Source organism: Microcaecilia unicolor, chromosome 1, assembly GCF_901765095.1.
Source record: "Microcaecilia unicolor chromosome 1, aMicUni1.1, whole genome shotgun sequence".
NCBI lineage: Eukaryota > Metazoa > Chordata > Amphibia > Gymnophiona > Siphonopidae > Microcaecilia > Microcaecilia unicolor.
This window is the reverse complement of record NC_044031.1, coordinates 571,729,984-571,755,629: the sequence shown is the minus strand read 5'-3', so window position 1 is coordinate 571,755,629 and position 25,646 is coordinate 571,729,984. Positions and strand designations below refer to the sequence as shown.

Genomic DNA, 25,646 nt, shown 5'->3' with positions numbered 1-25,646 from the left:
TGCTCTAATTGAGCAGCTGACCACTGGAAGGATTAAGGCATGAATCCTCTTTAATCCTCCAGTGCTTGCTGTCTCCTTCCCTCTCCCCAGAAAGTGAAACTGTAAAGGAAAACCAGGCTGTATGTCAGCTGTAGGTATTATTGCAGTTCTGAACATAGTAGTAAGCAAGTGAGAGGAGTAGGCTAGTGGTTAGTGCAGTAGACTGTAAACCAAGAGACCAAGGCTCAAGTCCCTCCTTGATTACAATCCACTGTAGTAACCGCTAGGCTACTCCTGTGTTCTGCAGGGAAATCTTTGTGGCTATTTTTGAAAATGATGCCAGACATTCCATGATTTTCTTTTGTCATTCAAAAGTTGGACATTTCACTTTGGAGAATAGCTGTTCATGTTGGACATTTTCAGTGCAAAAACGTCCATCTCACAGCCATAATCAAACAGGAAATCTAGACATTTTTCCTGTTTGATTATAGCTGAGATATCCAAATATTCTATAAAGGTGCCTAGATTCTATTATAAAACACTAGTTTAACCAGCTATCAACATGCCTAAAATTTAGGCTCACACACTTATGCCAGCCATAGAGTTGGTGTGTGTGTACAGCTAAATGCAATACCTTAACAGTTCATAGAGGGTCACATAATCTAAGAGACCAGAGACAGACCTTTGGGAAGAAACAGTAAACTACGTCAGATCAAATCAGAAAGCGGGAATCAGAACATATTTTTGAAAGAATAAGGTTTTAACCTTTTTCCTAAAGTCATAATAAGATAAACCAGAGTTAAAAATATCCCTTAACATTTTCCAATTCCTGGCTGCCTGGAATGGCGAAGGAGAGAATGGATGGGGATCAATTTTTGTGCCCTTCTCCCTTACACCATATGTGGCTGCACCACTCATACAGCCCTCAGGACAGCTTTGCCTGCCCCTACCCTGCCCACCCCAACACTTTATGTTTCTTCATGGTGGAAGGAGGATAACCAGTGGGACACTGTCATACCGGGGTACAAATTATATCGTAGTGATAGGGTGAATCGGATTGGTGGAGGGGTAGCATTGTATATTAACGAGAGCCTTGAATCAAATAGATTGAAAATTCTGCAGGAAGCAAAACACTCCTTGGAATCACTGTGGATTGAAATTCCATGTGCAAAGGGGAAAAGGATAGTGATAGGAGTGTACTACCGTCCGCCTGGCCAGGACGAACAGACGGATGCGGAAATGTTAAAGGAAATCAGGGACGCAAACAAACTGGGCAACACAATAATAATGGGGGATTTCAATTACCCGCATATAGACTGGGTTAATGTAACATCTGTACACGTAAGGGACATAAGATTTCTTGATGAAATCAAGGACAGCTTCATGGAACAGCTAGTTCAGGAGCCGACAAGAGAAGGAAAAATACTAGACTTAGTCCTTAGTGGTGCTCATGATCTAGTGCAGGGGGTAACGATACGAGGGCCGCTTGATAACAGTGATCATAATATGATCGGTTTTGATATTGGCATTGAAGGAAGTGAAACTAGGAAATCAAGTACGCTAGCGTTTAACTATAGAAAAGGTGATTACGACAAAATGAGAAAAATGGTGAAAAAAAGACTGAAAGGAGCAGCTCGCAGAGTAAAAAACTTGCATCAGGCGTGGATGCTGTTTAAAAACACCATCCTGGAGGTTCAGGACAAATATATTCCACGTATTAGAAAAAAGGGAAAAAAAGACTAAACGTCAGCCGGCGTGGCTAAACAGTAAGATAAAGGAAATCATTAGAGCCAAAAAACAATCCTTCAGAAAGTGGGGAAGAGAACCAACTGAAAGTAACAGGATAGATCATAAGGAATGCCAAGCCAAATGCAAAGCGGAGATAAGGAGGGCAAAAAAGGACTTTGAGAAGAAATTAGCGTTGGAAGCAAAAATACATAGTAAAAACTTTTTTAGATACATTAAAAGCAGGAAACCGGCCAAAGAGTCGGTTGGGCCGCTGGACGAAAATGGTGTTAAAGGGGCGATCAAGGAGGACAAAGCCGTAGCGGAGAAATTAAATGAATTCTTTGCTTCGGTCTTCACCGAGGAGGATTTGGGGGGGACACCGGTGCCGGAAAGAATATTTGAAGCGGGGGAGTCGGAGAAACTAAACAAATTCTCTGTAACCTTGGAGGATGTAATGGGTCAGTTCAGCAAGCTGAAGAGTAGTAAATCACCGGGACCTGATGGTATTCATCCCAGAGTATTAATAGAACTAAAAAATGAACTTGCGGAGCTACTGTTAGAAATATGCAATCTGTCCCTAAAATCGAGTGTAATACCGGAAGACTGGAGGGTAGCCAATGTTACTCCGATTTTTAAGAAAGGTTCCAGAGGAGATCCGGGAAATTATAGACCGGTGAGTCTGACGTCGGTGCCGGGCAAGATGGTGGAGGCTATTATTAAGAATAAAATTGCAGAGCATATACAAAAACATGGACTGATGAGACAAAGTCAGCACGGATTTAGTGAAGGGAAGTCTTGCCTCACCAATCTAATGCATTTTTTTGAGGGGGTAAGCAAACATGTGGACAATGGGGAGCCGGTTGATATTGTATATCTGGATTTTCAGAAGGCGTTTGACAAAGTGCCGCACGAAAGACTCCTGAAGAAATTGCAGAGTCATGGAATCGGAGGTAGGGTATTATTATGGATTAAGAACTGGTTGAAAGATAGGAAGCAGAGAGTAGGATTGCGTGGCCAGTATTCTCAGTGGAGGAGGGTAGTTAGTGGGGTCCCGCAGGGGTCTGTGCTGGGTCCGTTGCTTTTTAATGTATTTATAAATGACCTAGAGATGGGAATAACTAGTGAGGTAATTAAATTCGCCGATGACACAAAATTATTCAGGGTCGTCAAGTCGCAGGAGGAATGTGAACGATTACAGGAGGACCTTGCGAGACTGGGAGAATGGGCGTGCAAGTGGCAGATGAAGTTCAATGTTGACAAGTGCAAAGTGATGCATGTGGGTAAGAGGAACCCGAATTATAGCTACGTCTTGCAAGGTTCCGCGTTAGGAGTTACGGATCAAGAAAGGGATCTGGGTGTCGTCGTCGATGATACGCTGAAACCTTCTGCTCAGTGTGCTGCTGCGGCTAGGAAAGCGAATAGAATGTTGGGTGTTATTAGGAAGGGTATGGAGTCCAGGTGTGCGGATGTTATAATGCCGTTGTATCGCTCCATGGTGCGACCGCACCTGGAGTATTGTGTTCAGTACTGGTCTCCGTATCTCAAAAAAGATATAGTAGAATTGGAAAAGGTACAGCGAAGGGCGACGAAAATGATAGTGGGGATGGGACGACTTTCCTATGAAGAGAGGCTGAGAAGGCTAGGGCTTTTCAGCTTGGAGAAGAGACGGCTGAGGGGAGATATGATAGAAGTGTATAAAATAATGAGTGGAATGGATCGGGTGGATGTGAAGCGACTGTTCACGCTATCCAAAAATACTAGGACTAGAGGGCATGAGTTGAAGCTACAGTGTGGTAAATTTAAAACGAATCGGAGAAAATTTTTCTTCACCCAACGTGTAATTAGACTCTGGAATTCATTACCGGAGAACGTGGTACGGGCGGTTAGCTTGACGGAGTTTAAAAAGGGGTTAGATAGATTCCTAAAGGACAAGTCCATAGACCGCTATTAAATGGACTTGGAAAAATTCCGCATTTTTAGGTATAACTTGTCTGGAATGTTTTTACGTTTGGGGAGCGTGCCAGGTGCCCTTGACCTGGATTGGCCACTGTCGGTGACAGGATGCTGGGCTAGATGGACCTTTGGTCTTTCCCAGTATGGCACTACTTATGTACTTATGTACTTATGTCAAATAGACAAAAAGAAGAATGGCAAGGTGTCATTCAATTTCTTCTTCTAGTTTTCATTTTATTTAATGATTAATAATTTTATTACAGCACACTGTATAGAACCACTATGTAATTGATCTGTACAAAGTTGTAGATTGTTATGGCACATGGGTTAGTTTAATCTCTTGGGTCTTGGCAGGAGATACAGTCAGGCTTCTGATCCGCTTGCTGTTCAACTTGAATGGTAACTGAGTGGAAGGTAAAGCTGTCATAAACCATGTGAGTGATGTCTTTCAGGATATTCTTGGGATCTGCTGCGTCTGCTGTTGATAGCAAAGAACAAAGCAAATGATTAGGTTTCTTATTATCATTTCATGTGATTTCTGAACATCTGCCTTTGTGGCTTCCCTTGACCATTACAACTGTAGTTTCATACCATCTTCTGCCTCCTATTTGAGCCCCACACATCAGTGAGGCACTGGACCCAGTACACGTTATGGAAGACTAGAGAGTTAAGGCTGGGACATTGCAGATGTCCATGGAGCTTCATGTTTCCTGTATGACTTCTACTATATCTAGTAAATAAATTAATAAAGCTTTTGGTACTTATACATAAGGAACTGGATAATTATGTGTTCTCTAAACCTTGTCTTGTTGAAGCTGAGCTGAACCCAACAGAAGATGTTCCTGACATATGAGTTTACAAGCCTTAATCCAAGGAAAGCACAGAGGACCAAATTCTACATATGACTGAATTTGCCTACATTAAGGCACGGCCATTTACGCCAATGAAAACATGGTGTAAATACCTACGCCTAAATATATGCATGTTACACAAAATTCTATAACAATGCACATACAGTTGATTGATGGCACCAACACACCCACACTCCTCCCATTGCCACACCCCTTTTCAACAACACACACTAGAATTTACGAGCGCCTCTTTTTAGAATACGCCTAAAATGATGCACATGTAAATTCCAATTATTACCAATTAATGTTGATAATTGTACATTATTGGCCAATTTTATTTAGTAAGTTTATTTATTAGGATTTATTTACCACCTTTTTGAAGGAATTCACTCAAGGCAGTGTACAGTAAGAATAAATCAAACATGAGCAATAGACAATTAAAGCTGTAAAAATATTCAAATAACAATACAATGTATGGCATAGTACACTACTTACAATGTCAACACGTAATAGAACATTTTAATTGACAGTGTAGGGTACAAGCAAAGATGGAATATATAGATCGGTAAGAGTAAGAGGAGTTAGAAAATAAGGTGACTAATTTAAAGAAAGTTGTACATGAAGTCAGACAGATAATTAACATATATGAGCCCTTTTAGACGTGCTTTGGGCATGCGCAGAATCATTTTTCAGTGTACCTGTACAAAATGCCTTTTCTTATTTTTGCAGAAAATGGACGTGCAGCAAAATGAAAAATTGTCACACATCCATTTTGGGTCTGAGACCTTACCACCAGCCATTGCCCTAGCAGTAAGGTCTCACACGGTAACCAGGCGGTAATGGTCTACGCACATAAAATGCCAATTACCGCCCCATTATCGCCCGCGTGCCAGAAAATAAAAATATTTTGCGGCACACCTAGTGGATGCGTGTCAAAAATGAAATTACCGCAAGGGCCGCATGGTAGCCGGGTGGTAACTCAAAATTGACACACGTTGGGTGCGTGTAGGTGCCTTTTGTGGCTTAGTAAAAGGGCCCCCATAGATAGGTAAGAGAGTAAGAGGAGTTAGAAAGTAATGTGACTAATTTTAAAGAAAGGTGCACATGAGGTCAGAGAGAAGGTTAAATATTATCTTAGATAGGCTCGTTAACTAATTAAGTAGCATGTGCAAATTGGCCACATGCACAATTTAACACTTGATGCTCGCCATACCATATATAGAATCCAGCCCATAGGAGGTAATTCTATAAGGTATTGCCCTAATATTTACACACCAGTTACCTTCATAAAGGTTTAGAATAGTATCATTTACTGTAAGTGTGCATGTTTACACATATCTGTATAGATGCCAAGAATATGCCTAAGTGCTATTCTGTAAATATATCCATGTAAAAGGACAAAACGTTCTTATGTGGTGACCATTAATCAGTAGACATATATGCTCACAACAAATGAACACAAAAAATCTTCAGTCTCTCACCATGACTATTCCTAATAATACTCATCAATTAGTGCTTTAATTTTTTTAATCAGTTTTTTATGGACCTTCAGGAACATGGCTAGCCGAGAGCATATAACTTTTCTAATGCAATCGCTGCCCACTAGTCGTCAGTCCAAATTTTACACTTTCACTTTTGCACTGTAATATTTTGAAAACCCATCAGTATGTAGAAAATTAATTCTCCAACAAACTTAATTTAAAATCATTCAGCTACTTAGCTTTTAATAACTGTTGAGAAACGCACACTCTGCTAACATAACCAGGTTTTGATCACTTTGTCAGGGTAGAGGTCCACTGAAACAAGAGCAATAAAATCCATATTAACTATTATCAAAAAAGCATTATTACTCAAAAATAGTTTCTTCCATAGTGGCAAGACCTACAACCACATCACTACAAATCTCTTCAGCAGGAGCAATATGGCGGTGGCGTCTTTTGCTACCAACTATACAGAACTCATGTGATCAGCATGATGTAATCTGGTCAAAGACATAATACACACAAGTGTTGAAAGATCAAACTAATGACCATCACTCCAACTCGGTGTTCCAACCATTAGGATGCAGTGTCTTCAATTGGTAAATCCAGTGTTGTTCCTTGTATTTTAACAACCATTCAGCATTCCCACCGTCCCATCCAAGATGAACAATATTGATCACTCTCCACTTAATATCTTACCATTGATGTTGGTGCTTCATCCAGTGTTGAACCAAGGGAGCCCTTAAAATCTTATTAATAATACAAGACTTGTGTTCCGTTAATCATTTTCGATAGGGCGACTGGAGCACCCTACAAATAACAATCTATATGGACACGTGGAGGGGCATTTTCAAAAGGGACATCCAAGTTTTGATTTGGACGTCCTTGCAAAATGGCAAAATCTAGGGGCGGGGAAACCCGTATTTTTGAAACAAGATGGACGTCCATCTTTCGTTTCAAAAATAAAGTCAGGGACATCCAAATCCTTAAGTTTCACCATCCCTAGATTTGGACGTCCCTAGACATGGTTGTTTCTTATTTTTGGCAATTTTCGAAACCAGACGTCCATCTCAGAAACAACCAAATGCAAGTCATTTGGTCGTGGGAGGAGCCAGCATTTGTAGTGCCCATGACATGCCAGGACACCAACCTGGCACCCTAGGGAGCACTGCAGTGGACTTCATAAAATGCTCCCAGGAACATAGCTCCCTTACCTTGTATGCTGAGCCCCCCCAAAACCCACTACCCACAACTGTACACCACTACCCTAGCCCTTATGGGTGAAGGGGGGGCACCTAGATGTGGGTATAATGGGTTTTGGAGGGCTCGCTGTTTCCTCCACAAATGTAACAGGTAGGGGGGGGGATGGTGCTGGGTCCACCTGTCTGAAGTGCACTCACCCACTAAAACTTCTCCAGGGACCTGCATACTGCTGTGATGGACCTGAGTATGACATCTGAGACTGGCATAGAGGCTGGCACAAAATATTTTTACAGATGTTTTTTGAGGATGGGAGGGGGTTAGTGACCACTGGGGGAGTAAGGGGAAGTCATCCCCAATTCTCTCCAGTGGTCATTTTGGGCACCTTTTTGTGCCTTAGACGTAAGAAAAACAGGTCCGGGTGAAAACATCCAAGTGCTATTCAGGGACGTCCTTCTTTTTTTTGATTATGGGTCAAGGACGTCCAAGTGTTAGGCACGCCCAAGTCCCGCCTTCACTACGCTTCTGACACACCCCCTTGAACTTTGGCCGTCCCTGCGACGGAGTGCAGTTGCGGACATCCAAAATCAACTTTCAATTATACCGATTTGGACGTTTCTGTGAGGACGTCCATCTTCCAATTTATGTCGAAAGATGGGCATTCTTCTCTTTCGAAAATGAGCCCAATAATCACATATTGCACATTCTTAGATTTGCATGAAGTATGTGAACGAGATGTTATTCATTGTAGATTAATAGGATGTACCCAATCTAATCCTTCAAGAATAAAGGGACCCCACTGACATTACCCTATCAATTTCCCGTTGTCTCTTTCCAGTGTTCCATTGTTCTTTTCCTTGTCCTATTCTCTAACGATACTTTGACTTTGTCTTCGCTTAACTTCTCACAGTGTAATCCATAACTGATTTGTAACAAATCGTATTTCCATTATTTGCAATGTATTGTAAGCCACACTGAGCCCGCAAATAGGTGGGAAAATGTGGGATACAAATGCAATAAAATAAATAAAACATGCTGAACAGTTGTTAAACTACAAGGAGCAATGCTGGATTTACTAAATGAAGACGCTGCATCCTAATGGTTTGAATGCCGAGTTGGAGTAATGGCCATTAGTTTGATCTTTCAACACTTGTGTGAGATACATTTTTGAGCAATCAGATTGCATCGTGCTGATCACATGAGTTCTGTATAGTTGGCAGCAAAAGACACCGCTGCCTTATTGCTCCTATTGAAGAGAATTGTAGTGATGTGGTTGTAAGTCTTGTCACTATGGAAGGAACTAATTTTGAGTAATAATGCTTTTTGATAATATTTAATATGGATTTTATTGCTCTTGTTTCAGTGTACCTCCACCCTGACAAAGTGATCGAAACTTGGCCATGTTGGCAGAGTGTCTGGTTCTCAACAGCTGTCAAAAGCTAAGTAGCTGAATGATTATAAACAAAGGACCCTGTTTATTAAGGTGCACTAGCATTTTTAGTGCACGCTAAATGCTAGAGTTGCCCATATGTTCCTATGAGTGGCTTATTGTTTAGCATGTGCTAATCATTAGCGTGCACTAAAAACACTAGCCCAACCTTAGCGCAGCTTAGTAAACAGGACCCAAAGTTTGTTGCAGAATTAATTTTCTACATACCAATGGGTTTTCAAAATATCACACTGCAAAAGTGAAAGTAAAACATTTGGACTGATGACGAGTGGGCAGCGATTGCATTAGAAAAGTTACACACCTTTGGCTAGCCATGTTTCTGAGGGTTCATAAAAAATTTACCTCCCTGTTTACTATACCACGCGGCAATGCAGACACAGCCCATTCAAAAATAGGCTGTGTTGGGATTAGCACATGGCAGCCACTAACATGGCTTAGTAAAAGGGTTAATTGATGAGTGTTATTATGATCAGGGACTGTCTTTTCATGTTAATTTGTACAGCGCTGCGTAAGTCTAGTAGCGCTATAGAAATGTTTAATAGTAGTAGTAGTAGTAATAATAGTCATGGAGACAGACTGAAGTTTTTCGTTCAAGTGTTTATTTGCTGGGAGGATTTATGTCTACTAATGAATGGTCCCTGCATAAGAAAGTTTTGTCCTTTTAATTGGATTTATTTATTGTTTGGACATAACATCAGGCATGATGGCACAACCTAAGCTAGATATATTTAGCTATTCTGAAGAATAAATGGCTAAATTAATACAGCGTTCCACTATTTTGGATGATGATTCTTCTGGTACTGGAGCTAGAGGGGGACCAGTAAATGATCGATTCAGGCAAAGCTGCATGGAGATACTTTGGTAGAGAACATCAAACGACATATGATTCCCAGAGGCTTGTGGTTGCAAAAAGCTCCCACTTTGTTTATTTATAATGAGGAATTTGTAACTATGGAATGCTATTTTGAATAAGTGCAGTCAAGATTTAATGCTCTTGATTGTGGAAACTACAGCATCAGTGAAACAGGAGCTGAAGATAAAAGCCACTGAAATCTCCACACCACTACAACAAGTCACTGGAAGAGGAATACATTAAATTACATATGGAGATGTCAGTGAAATTACATGCCAATTGAAAATTCAAAAATTTAAAAGGGATGAATAGGACTAATAATCAAGAGTATTTTTTGGATGTAAAAAGACTTGTGAAAACCACAGCTCAGAATGTGTTTAATGAGCCCCTTAGTGATTGTGACTCTAGTGGAGAAGAACTACAAGCCTTGTACCAAAGCAACAATCTTTTTGGGACAATCGATGGCCCTTTAATTGAGGCTGCAATAGAAATCATACAAAATAAAACATGGAAAAGAAAATAAGATGATACCTTTTTTATTGGACATAACTTAATACATTTCTTGATTAGCTTTCGAAGGTTGCCCTTCTTTCTCAGATCGGAAATAAGCAAATGTGCTAGCTGACAGTGTATATAAGTGAAAACATTCAAGCATTACTATGACAGTCTGACAGGGTGGGAGGATGGGGGTGGGTAGGAGGTATGCATGGGGACATCAAAGCATATCATTGATATTCTAACAGGATGGGTGTGGATAGGTGAGGGGAGGGTGATCAACAGAGACATACAGCTTTATGGTTTATAATGGGCTAGGAACCCCAGATCCTTGTTAAGTCCTTTCTGTTGGGTGTTAAAATATTCAATCATTCTGACTTCAAAGGTCTTACGTTCTTGTATGGTTTTAAAGTTACCTTTCAGGATGCTCACTGTGAAGTCACTGGTACAGTGTCCTGGTCCTGTAAAATGTTGACCAACAGGCATGGGAACCCTACTGGTACTAGTATTGTTCATGTGATGTCTATGTAAATTGAATCTTGTCTTAAGCATCTGGCCTGTTTCTCCAATATAGCATCCTTCGTTACATTTTTTACACAGAATGATATATACCACATTGGAAGATGAGCAAGTGAAAGATCCCTTTATGTTGAATATCTTTCCTTTGTGGATGACTTTGGGGTCCTGTGAAATATTTTGGCATAGTTTGCAACTGGATAAATTACAGGGAAGTGTGCCCTTCTGTTCCTTTTCAGTCTGTGATGGAAGTTTACTTCTGATTAGCTTGTGTTTTAAGTTGGGTGACTGTCGGAAGGCTTGAAGATATCAAACCAGAGCTCAAGTGGACCAGGGTCAGCAGTTCTGAATATTTCAACATTTATATATTAACCAAGTTTCAAAGACAACTATTGGAACAGGGACTGAGTTTTGTCCCCACGACATGCTAGCCATATTGCCATGTGTGTAGCACTATACAGATTTTATAGGAAACTTCATTTAAAGCAGTTTTTCAGTCATAATCCTCCAACTGTGGATATTTCAATTTGAAAGCAAAGTCACATTGGATGTCATATGAAAACTTGGATCCAACAATTCTAACTTTTCAGAGACTTGTATTACGAGATCTGGAGAAACTGGAATATGATCAGAACCAGAACCAGATTTTTTTGTGTAGCTTGCAGCAAATGATATTAGCAAAATCAGCATTTTTTCTTACTATGGATGTTGCATCTTTATATACTATAATCCTGCAGAACGAAGCTTTGGATATTATTATAACAACTAGTAAAAGAAGCCCGTTTCAGAGCAAATGAAATGGGGGCTAGCAAGGTTTTCGTCGCCAACCCCTTTGTTGTTCTGGCATTGCTCCGCCCCCAACGTCATGACGTTTGACGTGAGGGCGGGGCCCAGAGCGATTTCCCACCCCCCGCCTCCTGCCTCCCTCCCTGCCAACCCCTTCATTGTTCTGCCATTGCTCTGTGTCACGTCCCTTACCTGTGCCGCTCTGCCCGCAGTGATGCCTCGCTCCGCAAGCAGGAGAGAGCGGGGTATCGCTGGCTACGGGTGGCATGTTAGGGGAATCTTGCCTGCCTCCTGGACGGTGCCGGTTCGCCACTATGGATCAGTGGCGGCTGGAGAGCGCCGGCCATTTTGGCAGCGCCGGCGCTCACAAGCTGGAGAGTCTCTTCCGGGCGCTGGACCCGGGAGCATGGAGAACGCCCCTTCTGGGTCCGGATTGGCTGGTCGCGGCTGGACTCCGCCCTCTCTCTGTGACCAGCCTATCCAGAGCCCTTGGGCTGGTTGTAGGCTCCACCCCCCGGACAGCTGATGGTTGTCTTCCTGATGGAGGGGGCTATTTAAGTACAGACGCTGGCAGAACACTTTGCTTCGGCTTCTGCTAGTGTGGTTTCCTGAGTTCTGTGTTATTGGATTGTTTACCGGCCTTGAACCTGTTTGGACCTTGACTTTGCTTTTGCCTGCCGCCTGCCTTGAACCTCTGTTTGGACCTGGACTTTGCTTTTGCCTGCCGCCTGCCTTGAACCTCTGTTTGGACCTGGACTTTGCTGTTACCTCCCGCCTGCCTTGAACCTTTGTTTGGACCTGGACCTTGCCTTTTGCCATCTGTCTGCTGTCCACCCTGCGTCCAGTCCTGCCTTCCTTAGGAAGTTCCTGTCCTGATTCTCCAGGTAAGATCAGAACTGTCTGGCTGCCAGACGTTGTTTGGCACAGGGGCTCACAGATCGTGGTATAGGCCTCACACTCTGCCCTCGAGGGCGGGGCCCAGAGCAATTTCACACCCCCCCCCTGCCTCCCTCCCTGCCAACCCCTTCGTTGTTCTGCCATTGCTCCGCCCTCGAGGGTGGGGCCCAGAGCGATTTTGGTGGCTTCACCACCACGAACCTTCGAACCTTTTTGAAGGAAGTCAGAGCTTGGCTTCACTGACGTCAATGTCCTCAGAACGTTGAGGGTGAGTTTTATTATAGTAGATACTATATGAGAGATCTCCACCACAACGTATTTCAATGGAGTTTATATGCAATCATGCTCAGTTGGTTATGAAGCGGAATTTTTTCTGGTTTCATAACCAGTTTTATGAGTAAATTCAGGGAGTGGCCATGGGGGCATTGCTAGGCCCCTCTGTGGCTACCCTTTATTTGGCAACTTTTGAAGAGTGCTTTGTCTATGTTTCTCAGTGGTTTCAAAATGTTCTAATATGGAAAACTTTTTTGGATGACATTTTCTTCATCTGGATGGGTAATGAGCAACATTTCCATGAATTTATTCGATGGATTAACTCTTTACAATTGAAATTGAAATTTACTATGCAGTTTCATGCACAATGTTTGGAGTTTTTAGATGTTTGGATCTATGGTCACAGGATTAAGATGACATTATATCAGAAACCTGCATCTTGTAATACTTTTTTGCATTTTACTAGCTTCCACCCTTACCACCTACATGTTAGTTTACTGGCTAGCCAATTTCTACGTAAAAGACGGATTTGCGCTTCAGTGAGTGAATTTGAATTTCAAGCCAGCAAAATTGTTTTGTTTGATCATTTTTGGAAAGAGGATACCCGAGGAAGATTGTACGGAAAGCATACCTAAGAGCAAAGTATGCACAGGGACATTTTTTGTTCCATTGTTGTCAACCAACCAAGGAGGACAGACATAGCTGTGTTGTCTTTTTCAACATTAAGTTCTAGAGTCACAGCTGTGATTCATTCTTATTGGAATGTACTGCAAGTACATAATTATTTTGAAGATCATCCAATTTGTGCCTTCAGATGGAGTAAAACTATTGGAGAACGTTTATCTTATAAATGCTTGGATTATGTGGAGACATCTCATGAGGTCTTGGGACACTTCAAATATGAGAAATGTCAGTGGTTCATGTCTTGTTTGTGTACTTTGTGCAACTCTAAGAATGTGATATATGCCATTATGTGTTCATGTAGTTTATTATATGTAGGGTGCTCCAGTCGCCCTATCAAAAAAAAATGATTAACGGAACACAAGTCTCTTATTATTAACAAGGTTTTAACAGCTCCCTTGGTTCAACACTGGCTGGAGCACCAACATCAATAGCAAGATATTAAGTGGAGAGTAATTGACATTGTGGAGGAATGGCCTAGTGGTTAGAGCACTGGTCTTGAAATCTAGAGGTGGCTGGTTCAAATCCTACTACTGCTCCTTGTGATCTTGGGCAAGTTACTTAACCCTCCATTGCCTCAGAAACAAAATTAGATTGTGAGCTCTCCTGGGACAGAGAAATATCCAGTGTACCTGAATGTATCTCACCTTGAGCTACTACTGAAAAAGGTGTGAGTAAAATCCACATAAATAAATGTTCAGATTGGGTGGGAGGGTAGGAATGCTGAACAGCTGTTTGACTACAAGAAGCAACACTGGATTTACCAATTGAAGATGCTGCATCCTAATGGTTTAAATACCGAGTTGAAGTGATGGTCATTAGTTTGATTTTTCAACACTTGTGTGTGATATGTTTTTGACCTATCAGATTGCATCATGCTGATCACATGAGTTCTATATAGTGTGCAGAAAAATTGCACACTGCCATATTGCTCCTGCTGAAGACATTTTGAATAATAATGCTTTTTTTAACAATATTTCATATAGATTTTATTGCTTTTGTTTCAATGGACAAAGTGATTGAAACCTGACCATGTTGGTAGAATGTTTGGTTCTCAACAGCTATTAAAGTAGCTGAATTATTTTAAACAAAGTTTGTTGAAGAATTAATTTTCTACATAATGATGGGTTTTCAAAATATCACAGTGCAAAAGTGAAAGTAAAATAGGGTTAGGTTGTGGTGCACATTGAAAGCAACTGAGGTCTGAACTGTATTAGCCTGTTTTATCTTCTCGAGCACCAACTCCTGAGGCAGGCCATTGTGGCTGAAACACGATTCGTGTCGAGACTGTGGATGTTTTTATTAAAGCTGCAGTTACTCATTGAAATAATCTAGTCTCCTATACTATAGGTTGCCAATGAGTTGTTAAACTGTACTTAGAAGAAGGCCGCTCTTAAAACATAATGGTGGTGGACCCAGTAAAGAAGTGGATCCAGCAAACTACACATTGTAGCACACAGTGTAAATCCTTTTAACAGTGTTGCCTTGTCACTGCTGACCTTCTTTAGTTAAAGGACGCAGCTCTGCAGCAGGAGAAAATTTCAGATATTTCATCTCCTGCTGTTGCATGGCCATCTCACAATAAGAGCCACAAAAATCATGTGGCTGTTATCATGAGACTTGACTCCGCAGCAGTAGATGCACTTCTCCTGCTATAGAGGGCGGAGGCAGCACAGCAACGCTGTTAGAGAGAAGTTCAGTTTTTCTGAACTCATCTCCCACCATCCTCAATAGAGGCTTAAGTCTTTATCAGGGGAGGAAAGAGTTCCTTTGCAGTGGTTTGTTACAAGGAGTTGTAACAAACCACTGCAAAGTATTTAATGAGAATTCTAAGGGTTCCAAGGGTTCCTTACATGCAGAAAATGGTGTGTTTAGAACTTATATGGTGAAAAATACATTATCACGTGTGACTACATTGCACACCTGCTTGATATACTGAAGGAGAACAACATAAATTTCAAATTTAGTAAGGTGCGCTGAAAAATGGCCTGCGGTAGTGTAGGCATGTGTTTTGGGTGCGCGCAGATCAAATTTTTCAGCGCGTCTGCAAAAAATGCACACCTCTGGCTGACTTAGAGCCTTTTCTTAAATACCCGCAGGAGTGCATGTGTATTTGCCAGCACATGCAGTGTGAGCAGCCAATTTCTCTCAAACATCCCCCCTCTCCCACATACCTTTTAAATAGCAGATTTTCACCAGCAGCGAGCAGCAACTGCTACACACTGCTTATGTTGGCCCCACAGCCTTCCCACTAACGCAACTTCCTGTTTCTGTATAGACGGGAATACGTCAGAGGGAAGGCTGTGAGGTCAGTGCGAGCAGTATGTATCAGTTGCTGCTTGCTGCAAGCGAAGATCTGCTATTTACAAGTTACGCAGGAGAGACAGTTGTTGGGAGATTTCAGCTGGCGGGGTTTGGAAATCCCTGCCAGCCACATCATAAGTGTGCTGCTATTGGGTGGGAATGGTGGAAACGGTGATTTTGTAACTTCCATATATAAGTGGCACAACTTCCACATGTACAGTAGCTCCTAACTTTGGGGTTCTCATACTAAACTGCACTAAGAAATGGGCTTAATGTGTCCTTATGCGGGACTTTGCCACGAGCTAAGCACATTTTTAGTGCAGCCATCAAAAAGGGCTTTTTTTTCCATTTTTAATATATGGCTATGTGCTAATGTTAGCATTAGCATGTGACATTTACGAAAATTATCATGGGAGCACTTACTGCCTCCTATTTAAGAGGTGCTAAGGGCTTCCGCCTTATGGACTTGATGGACAGCTGGATGTATCAATGAAAGATTTAAACGTGAAATCAATATGATTGCTACCAGGCCCTTCTGACTCAGCTATAGCAACTTTTGAGTGACTATTACTGCAAGATTTAACTTTAACTAACATAATAAGAAGTTGAATCTTACTAAAACTCAGAAATCAGCTATTACATCTTTATCAACTAATGAGTCTATTGTTATTACAAAAGCTGATAAGGGAGGGGTATTGTCATATTAGATTGAACTGATTATGGGGCCCTTTTACTAAGCCGTGGCAAAAAGTGGCCTGCTGCAGGATGAGCGTGTCTTTTGGGCGTTTACCGGGTCAGTTTTTGCCACATCCTGGAAAAAGTGCCTTTTTTAAGGAGTTGGAAAATGGACGTGGGGCAAAATAAAAACTAGCGAATGTCCATTTTTGGCTTGAGACCTTACCACCACCCATTGACTTAGCAGTAAGCTCTCATGCGCTACCTGGTCAGTAGGCATGTGGCACGCTTCCACTAACATTTACCGCCGGGAAGGCACCACGCAGTAGAAAATAGAAAATATTTTTTACCACATGTTTTCAGTGCACTCCAAATTCAGAATTACCGCCCAGGGCACGCGGTAGCTGGACAGTAATGCCGATTTGGTGTGCGCTGGATGCACATATGCCCTTACACACCTTTGTAAAAGGGCCCCTATATTAGGGAAGCTAAATGACAATTGAGTGATTTACAGTACTATCGGCTCCTTATGGAGGACCCTACTCCAGAATTGCAGCAGGATATACAAAGGATGTTCTATGATGCTAAACAGGCTAAAATTATTGTTTCAAGGGTGTACAAATTCCTGTATTGTGAATTTCCTGTTCTACCAATTTTCTGCCTAAAATACATACATCTTTAAAACATCCCCCAGGTGAACCTATAGTCTCTAGTACTGGATCTTTGTTAGAGCCATTGTCTAATTATTTGGATACGCATTTACGACCTTTGGTTCCCCAAATTAAATCTTATGTTCGGGACTCCAGTGATTGTTTTTATTGTTCCTGCAAACGTGTGATTTACCTTCAAAAGAATCTGGGCCCCTTTTACTAAGCCGCATAAGGATCTACGCGCGCCCAACATGTGGCAAAATGAACTTACTGCCTGACTACCACGTGCCTCTTGCGGTAATTTCATTTTTGGCGCGCATCTGCTTTGTGCGTCTGGAAAATATTTTTTATTCTTGGCCGCGTGCCAAGTAGCATCTGATCAGCTTAAGTTGTTAATGCACAGATTCTTTACTGCTAGGTCTATGGCAGGCGGTAAGGTCAGACACCCAAAATGGACCCGCGGCAATTTTGATTTTTGCCACACATTCATTTTCAGAAAAAATGTAAAAAAGGCATTTTTGATATGTGCGCTGAAAAATATTTCTGTGCGTGCCCAAAACCCGCACCCATACTACCACAAGCCACTTTTTATCGCAGCTTAGTAAATGGACCCCTCTGTGCTTCTTGTTAATTTAGATGTGACTGCTCTATATACTAATATGCCCCAAATGAACGCTTTGGTGCTAATTCAATCTGATTTAAATAGGCTTCAGCTTCCTATGCAAAAGAGCTAGCTATTGGTGAATTTGGCAGAATTTACGTTATTTAGAAATGATTTTCAATTTGAAGATTGTTGGTATCTTCAAATTAAGGAGGTAGCAATGGCGTTTACTGTAGCTCGTATGGTGGCATGACTATATATGGAGCTGTTTGAAGAAAAGTGTATTTATGCATCTAATTTCCACGAGAAGTTGATTACCTGGAAGCGATATATTGATGGCGTGTTGCTTTTATAGTATAAAACACTCTTCAATTACAAAGATTTGTTGATTATATTAATTCTTACAATCTGAACATTCAGTTTATGGTACACTTTAGTATAACACAAATCAATTTTCTTGATGTTACTATTTTTAATACACAGGACAGATTGATAACATCCCTTTATAAAAAAAAAAGAAACTGAAAGAAATTCATTACTTCATTGCTGTAGTTTTCATCTTCAACAATTGACTGCTCTATTCCTCAACCCAAGATTTCAAGTTACAGGCAAGATCTATGACCACCAAAATTCTGGATAGGGGATATCCCCCTCTGGTGATTAAAAAAAGCCTATAAAAGGGTTTTGTATGATGATAGACATTGGCTTCCCATTCCTAAACAGCTTGCTGCTTCTAAACCATTAGTATGTGTACTTCCATATTCTCAGCATCTACAGACTCTCAGATGCTCTATTTTGAAATATTGGCTTGTTCTTCAGATACATCCAGTGTTTTCTGAAATTCCATGGTTAACATATCGTCATGGGAAGAATTTGGCAGACTTGATTTTTCATTCCAATTTGAGAAATTATAACACTTTGAGGGGAATAATCAAATGGGGACAAACATCTCTAAGGGCGCACATCTGTATTATAGAAACAAGATGGGCGTCCACCTTTCGTTTCAATAATACAGTTGGGGATGCCCAAATCTCAACATTTAGGTCGACTTTAGAGATGGTCGACCTAAGTGCTGAGATGGGCGAACTTAGAAATGGTTGTCCCCAGTTTTCACCCATAATGGAAACCGAGGACGCCAATCTCAAAAACAACCAAATCCAAGGCATTTGGTCATGGGAGGAGCCAGCATTCGTAGTGCACTGGTCCTCCTGACATGCCAGGACACCAACCGGGCATCCGAGGAGGCACTGCAGTGGACTTCACAAATTGCTCCCAGGTGCATAGCTCCCTTACCTTCAGTGCTGAGCCCCCCCCCCCAAAAAAAACCCAAAACCCACTCCCCACAACTGTATACCACTAACATAGCCCTAAGGGGTGAAGGGGGGCACCTACATGTGGGTACAGTGGGTTTCAAGTGGGTTTTGAAGGGCTCACATTTACCAGCACAAGTGTAACAGGTAGGGGGGGATGGGCCTGGGTCCGCCTGCCTGAAATGCACTGCACCCACTAAAACTGCTCCAGGGACCTGCATACTGCTGTCAGGGAGCTGGACATGACATTTAAGTTTTTTTAGAGTGGGAGGGGGTTGGTGACCACTGGGGGAGTAAGGGGAGGTCATCCCCGATTCCCTCCGGTGGTCATCTGGTCAGTTTGGGCACCTTTTTGAGGCTTGGTCGTGAAAAAAATGGACCAAGTAAAGTCGACCAAATGCTCGTCAGGGACGACCTTCTTTTTTCCATTATCGGCCTAGGACGCTCATCTCTTAAGCATGCCCCAGTCCCGCCTTTGCTATGCCTCCGACACGCCCCCGTGAACTTTGGTCGTCCCCACGATGGACTGCAGTTGAGGGCGCCCAATATCGGCTTTCGATTATGCTGATTTGGGCGACCCTGAGAAAAGGACGCCCATCTCCCAATTTGTGTCGAAAGATGGGCGCCCTTCTCTTTCGATTATGCCCCAGTATGTCAGAATGTTCCTCATGGTCACTATAAGTGCGGCCATTGTACATACTGCCAATTTGCTTTGGAAACTGATGAAGTTTTTTGCTATGCTTCAAGCAGACCAACTTTCCTTATTCAGGTAATTAATAAAATATGTATTATAATGGACACACTATAAGAAAAATTAAATATCTCATAGCTCAGCATCTAAGTAACCTGTGACTGGGAAAATGGGAAACTCTATTAGTAGGTCACTGGAATCATGCTGCATATCAAGCTGATGATTTATAGTTTGTAGTTTTATTTCAGGGAAGCCTGCCTCAGGGAGGAGATTGACACAGATACTGCTAAGAAAATAACAGCGTTTTATTTATATGTGGGACACACCGACACCTAATAGGATGAATATGGAAATAGAATGGACTAATCTCTGACAGTTTATATGGACAGTTTTATGTTTGGGTTGTTTAAAAATTGCAACACAGTTTTTTTATTTGATGAAGTCAAAATGTCATGACGTTTATGGATGTAATTCAACTATTGGCATCTGTGTACCATTATTGCTTTCTATTTGTAGTTCCGAGTTAAGTCTGCAGCCTGTAAGTCACCATTATGCTTGGATGTCTACAAGATAAATTGTTAAAGATACTAGTTTAGAAGTTCGGAAAGAATACTATAAAAGCATATAGGATTTTAGTAAAGTATGCATTTCTAATGTTTATTATAGCTCCTCCTGAAGAAGCCTTTGGTGGCAAAACTGGAATCCAGTCAAGGATAAGTTTGCTGCATGAAGAAATGTTTGTTACATGATTTTTAAAATCCAGCTCATTACCATACTAATTGCCTGCTTACAATGCCAGTCATGTTAATATGCTTATCTCCTCCCTGCTATAGCACACAGGTCTGAAAGTTTGGAAATTTGTTATTTGGATTTCGCTTCCACCTTAACGTTGGTAGCTGAGGATGTTACATTTCAGGTGCAGGAAATATTTAAGAAATCAAAGGTACCAGCTCATATCTGAAGTTAGCTAGTCAAAACTCTCCCCCACTATTTAAACTCATGGTCGGCATTTCTTTAAATTGCTGGCTGTGGAATTTAAAGCTATAGCTGGATTTCAGCAACAGGTAGTACCCAGATGTTGGCACTAAATATCTGTAAATAGAAGAGCCGCTGGACATTACCTAGGTACCACTTGAGCTTATTTTCGAAAGAGATTGCCGGACATCTTCCGACACAAATCGGGAGATGGCCGGCGATCGCCTGATCCCGGCCAAATCGGTATAATTGAAAGCTGATTTTAGCTGGCCCCAACTGCTTTTCATTGCGGAGCCAGCCAACCTTCAAGGGAGGGTACAGAAGGCGGGACGGGGGCGTGGTTACAAGATAGCTGGCTTCACCCCATAATGGAAAAAAGATGGCCAGCTCAGACGAGCATTTCACCGGTTACACTTGGTCCATTTCTTTTTAGGTCCAAGTCACAAAAAATGCCCCAATTGACCAGATGACCACCGGAAGGAAACAGGGATGACCTCCCCTTACTCCCCCAGTGGTCACTAACCCCCTCCCACCCAAAAAAATTTAAAAAATTTTTTTTTCCAGTCTGTATGCCAGCCTGAAATGTCATACCCAGTTCCCTGACAGCAGTATGCAGGTCCCTGGAGCAGTATTTAGTGGGTGCAATGAACTTCAGGCAGGTGGACCCAGGCCCATCCCCCCTACCTGTTCCACTTGTGGTGGTTAATGATGAGCCCTCCAAAACCCAACCAAAACCTACTGTACCCACATGTAGGTGCCCCCCTTCACCCCTTAAGGCTATGGTAGTGGTGTAAAGTTGTGGGGAGTAGGTTTTGGGGGGATTTGGGGGGGGGCTCAGCACCCAAGGTAAGGGAGCTATGCACCTGGGAGGTATTTTAATTTTAATTTTTTTTATTTTTAGAAGTGCCCCCTAGGGTGCCCGGTTGGTGTCCTGGCATGTGAGGGGGACCAGTGCACTAAAAATGCTGGCTCCTCCCACAACCCAATGCCTTGCATTTTGCCGGGTTTGAGATGGCCAGGCCCGGTTTCCATTATGGCTGAAAAACGAAGCCGGCCATCTCCTCTACACCCGGCAATCGATTTAGCCGGCCCCAACCGTATTTCAAAAATATGGTTGGCTCCGCCCCTGAAGATGGCCGGCCAGCTATTTGACCGGCGCTGTTCGATTATGCCCCTCACTAATACCCAGACAACTATCTGGGTAAGTTAGGGACAGTTATTTTACCCAGATAGCTAACTGGATCCTGGCATTGAATATTGGCCGGAGCCTGATAACTCCTGGCTCCACTTTAGCTCTGCTCCCAATTTTCCCCAACACTACCCAGATAAGGGGTAATTCTATAAGAAAAGCGTACCATGTACTAGTTATCACAACTTCTGATAGCACAGATGTACTTACCAATATCTCAAGCGGAGGAGCTTAGCACGGCTGCATGTCCGAAAGTCCGGTAGCATGGCCATAGACCAAATGGTGGAGGCTTGTGCCCTCCCCCGATTGTCTCCCCCCCAACACCCCTAATCTGATTCTCCAACTCCCCTGATTGCATCTCCTGACCCCCCCTGAGCATATTCTACCCCTCCGGAACAATTCTCCCCCTCCAATCCCACCAACCCCCATGTGGCTCCTGCTGATAAGCTCCTTCCTGGAGGAAAGCCCTACCCACAAGGCATCAAAGAAACCCCTTCCCCATCCATCCCCTTTTCCAGGCCCCCTACTACCCCTACATGTAAGTGTAAAAAAAAATTAGTGCAACTTTTAATAAAAGAGACCCTTAGGGATAACACAATTGGAAATTCTACTGCCTTATGGAAAGAATGGCATGCACTCACCTTGTTTTAGCTTCACTGTATACCAAATTTTGGTAAACTTTATAATGTACTATACATGTGTATTTAAATGAATGTCTGTGAACTGAATGGAAAGTGTTAACGGAATGCTTATACTTGCTTCTTATCTGTATTCTGAATATTTGTTTTCAGGCTACAATCAATATTTAATTTTTTTCTGAATGTCTTCTGCATATCTGCTTTACAACAGTTGCTAGCTGGATTTACTCCTTCTGACCCAACAAAGGCCACAAAGAATTTGGTTGGATCAATTCCATTCTGAGTACAGTTCTGCAGTAGAAGCAATACAGTGTTTGTCAGCTCTTTATATTCCTGGAAAATTAAAGCCAAGAAAAACTGACTGCTCTGTGCTACAATTAGTCTTTTGTTCTCTGGTCACATCCAATCACTGACCTGTGACAACATGTGCAGAGAGAATAACTTGATTCATTGTTAAAGCCCAGAGATGAAGAGAATGGACAGATCTAACGCCATTGACTTCCAAGATCTTCTGTTTTACAACATTGTAATTAATTCCCTGTGGTGTTCCTAGACAACAGGAAAAAAGAAACGTTTTTGATTTTTTTAAAACATGAGTGTCATTTTATTTCACAAAATAAAATTAACGTGCAGGATAATATCTTGTCATTTCATCAATTATGGAAAGGATGGTAGAAACATGAAATGACCTCCTGGTAGAAGTGGTAGAAACAAGATTGTATTTGAATTCATGAGGGCTTGGGACAGGCTTGTGGGATCTCTGAGGGAGAAGAATAACATAAGAACATATGTTCTGCCATACTGGGACAGACCGAAGGTTCATCAAGCCCAGTATCCTGTTCCCAACAGTGACCAATCCAGGTCACAAGTACCTGAAAAGACCCCAGAACAGTAAAACAGATTTTATGCTGCTTATCCTAGAAATAAGCAACAGATTTTCCCAAATCCATCTTAATAATGGCTTAAACCCTGCTAAGCTAACTGCTTTTATCATATTCTCTAGCAAATTCCAGAGTTTAATTACACATTGTGTGAAGAAATATTTTCTCCAGTTTGTTTTAAATTAACTACTTAGTAGCTTCATTGCCTGCTCCGTAGTCCTAGTATTTTTGGAAAGAATAAACAAGCTATTCACATCTACCAATTCCACTCCAGTTACTATTTTATAGACCTCTATCACATCTCCCCTCAGCATTCTTTTCTCCAAGCTGAAGAGCCCTAGCCACTTTAGCCTTTCTTCATAAAGAAATCATCTCATCCCCTTTATCATTTTCTTCGCCCTTCTCTGTCCCTTTTCTAATTCTGCTATATCTTTTTTGAGATGTGGTGACCAGAATTGTACACAGTATTCAAGGTGCAGTTGCATCATAAGGAGGAGTGGCCTAGTGGTTAGAGTGGTGGACTTTGTCCTGGGGAACTGGGTTTGATTCCCACTGCAGGCACAGGCAGCTCCCTGTGACTCTGGGCAAGTCACTTAACCCTCCATTGCCCCAGGTACAAATAAGTATATAATATGTAAGCCACATTGAACCTGCTATGAGTGGGAAAGCATGGGGTACAAATGTAAGAAAAAAAAATCATGGAGTGATACAAAGGTATTATAACATTCTCAAGTTGGCTTTCCATTTTCATTGGTGTAAATGGTCATGCCTAAATGTAGTCGTGGCTCCTGGTGCTTAGTGCTATTCCATAAACAGTGCTGAACTTTGAGCGCCATTTATAGAATATAGAACGAGCAATGTAGGAGAATACCTAGACTTTACAAGACACATCAAGGACCCCCCTACCAGTAGACAGAACATGATTATTCTTTACACTACCTTCCAACGACATGGTCAGACGCTTTGTGAGTAGTTACACCAAATCCCAATGCATACTAGATGCATGTCCGAATATCCTACTGAAGAACCCCTCTGACACATTCATACAAAGCCTAACCAAGTACATCAACTTTATGGTTAGACAGGGCCACTTCCCAATAGTGAAAAGAGGCATTATCCTAACCCCTATCCCCCAAAACAGGAAGATCTCACGAGATGAAATAACCAACTACAGACCCATAGCCTCCATTCCCTTACTCACCAAGGTGATGGAAGGCATAGTTGCAAAACAACTACAGGATTATATAACACATTTCTCTTTATTGCACAGCTCTCAATCAGGCTTCTGAACTTGTCATAGCACAGAAACTGTACTAATAGCTCTGATGACTGAATTGAAAAAAGGAGATCAGCATGAGCAGGAGGGTCATGATCCTCCAGTTTGACATGTCCTCAGCATTTGAACTGGTGGACCTTGGGATGTTATTATACATATTAGACAACTTAGCCAAAACACATAGAGTCCACACTCACTATTCATCAATGTATCACCCCCCTTAATTCCACATCACCCATACATATACTCACAGAAATACGTACTCCCAACATATGTCTTTGTGCTTTACTACTGCCCTTAAGCTTCCCATTGTCTCCTTCCAATGTTTCAATGTTGATGTCCCATTGTAATATTCCTAACGATAGTTCGATTCTCGCATAACATGTACAATGTAACCCATAACCAAGCTGTACAACTGTATTTCCACTATTCATATCTTATTGTAAGCCACACTGAACCCGCAAAGAGGTGGGAAAATGTGGGATACAAATGCAATAAATAAATAAATAAATAAATAAATAGGTATCAGAGGCACGGACCTTTCCTGGTTTGAGGGATTCTTGAAAAATAGATCCTACAAAGTGAAGATGTCAGGAGCCCTATCATCAGAATGGACACCAGAATGTAGAGTACCCCAAGGCTCCCCCATATCTCCATCCCTATTTAACATACTGATGGCCCCACTAGGACACAAACTAGAACAGAACAGCTTTAAAACATACATTTATGCAGATGACGTCACCATTTGCATCCCATTTGCCGTAACAGGAGAAATCAAAAGAGCCCTTCCTGATGGAATCCTGGGCCACAGCTTTCAAACTGAAACTTAACAGAGAAAAAATGAAGTTTATGGTGATAACCAGCTTGTTCAAACCAATACAAAACAAACTCACAATTGACCAAATGGAACACTTTCTTAACTCAAACATCAAGGTACTGGGAATACTACTCAATCAGCACCTAACATTAGAACCACAAGTATAAGCCCTAATGTTGAAAGTTTTTAGATCACTATCAGGCGTCCATCTTTTGACACAAATCGCAAGATGGGCATCCTTCTCCCAGGGTCGCCCAAATCGGCATAATCGAAAGCTGATTTTGGGCGTCCTCAACTGCTTTCCGTCGTGGGGACAACCAAAGTTCCCGTGGGCGTGTTGGAAGCATAGCGAAGGCGGGACTGGGGTGTGCTTAACACATGGGCATCCTCGACCGTTAATGGAAAAAAGAAGGGCGTCTCTGACGAGCACTTGGCCGGCTTTCCTTGGTCAATTTTTTCTTGCAACCAAGCCTCGAAAGGGTGCCCGAACTGACTC

General features: G+C 41.9%; 1 protein-coding gene across 1 annotated transcript in view; it reads right to left on the bottom strand.

The window, feature by feature from the left end:
- Window positions 1-3,992: 3,992 nt before the first annotated feature.
- SLC30A8 (solute carrier family 30 member 8) overlaps window positions 3,993-25,646 on the bottom strand; it is a 108,437-nt gene continuing 86,783 nt past the window's right edge. The window contains exons 8-9 of the mRNA XM_030189894.1: window positions 22,591-22,725; window positions 3,993-4,138 (exon numbers count right to left, since the gene is read on the bottom strand). Coding sequence (XP_030045754.1) covers window positions 3,993-4,138; window positions 22,591-22,725 — 281 coding nt within the window. The remainder of the gene's footprint in view (window positions 4,139-22,590; window positions 22,726-25,646) is intronic.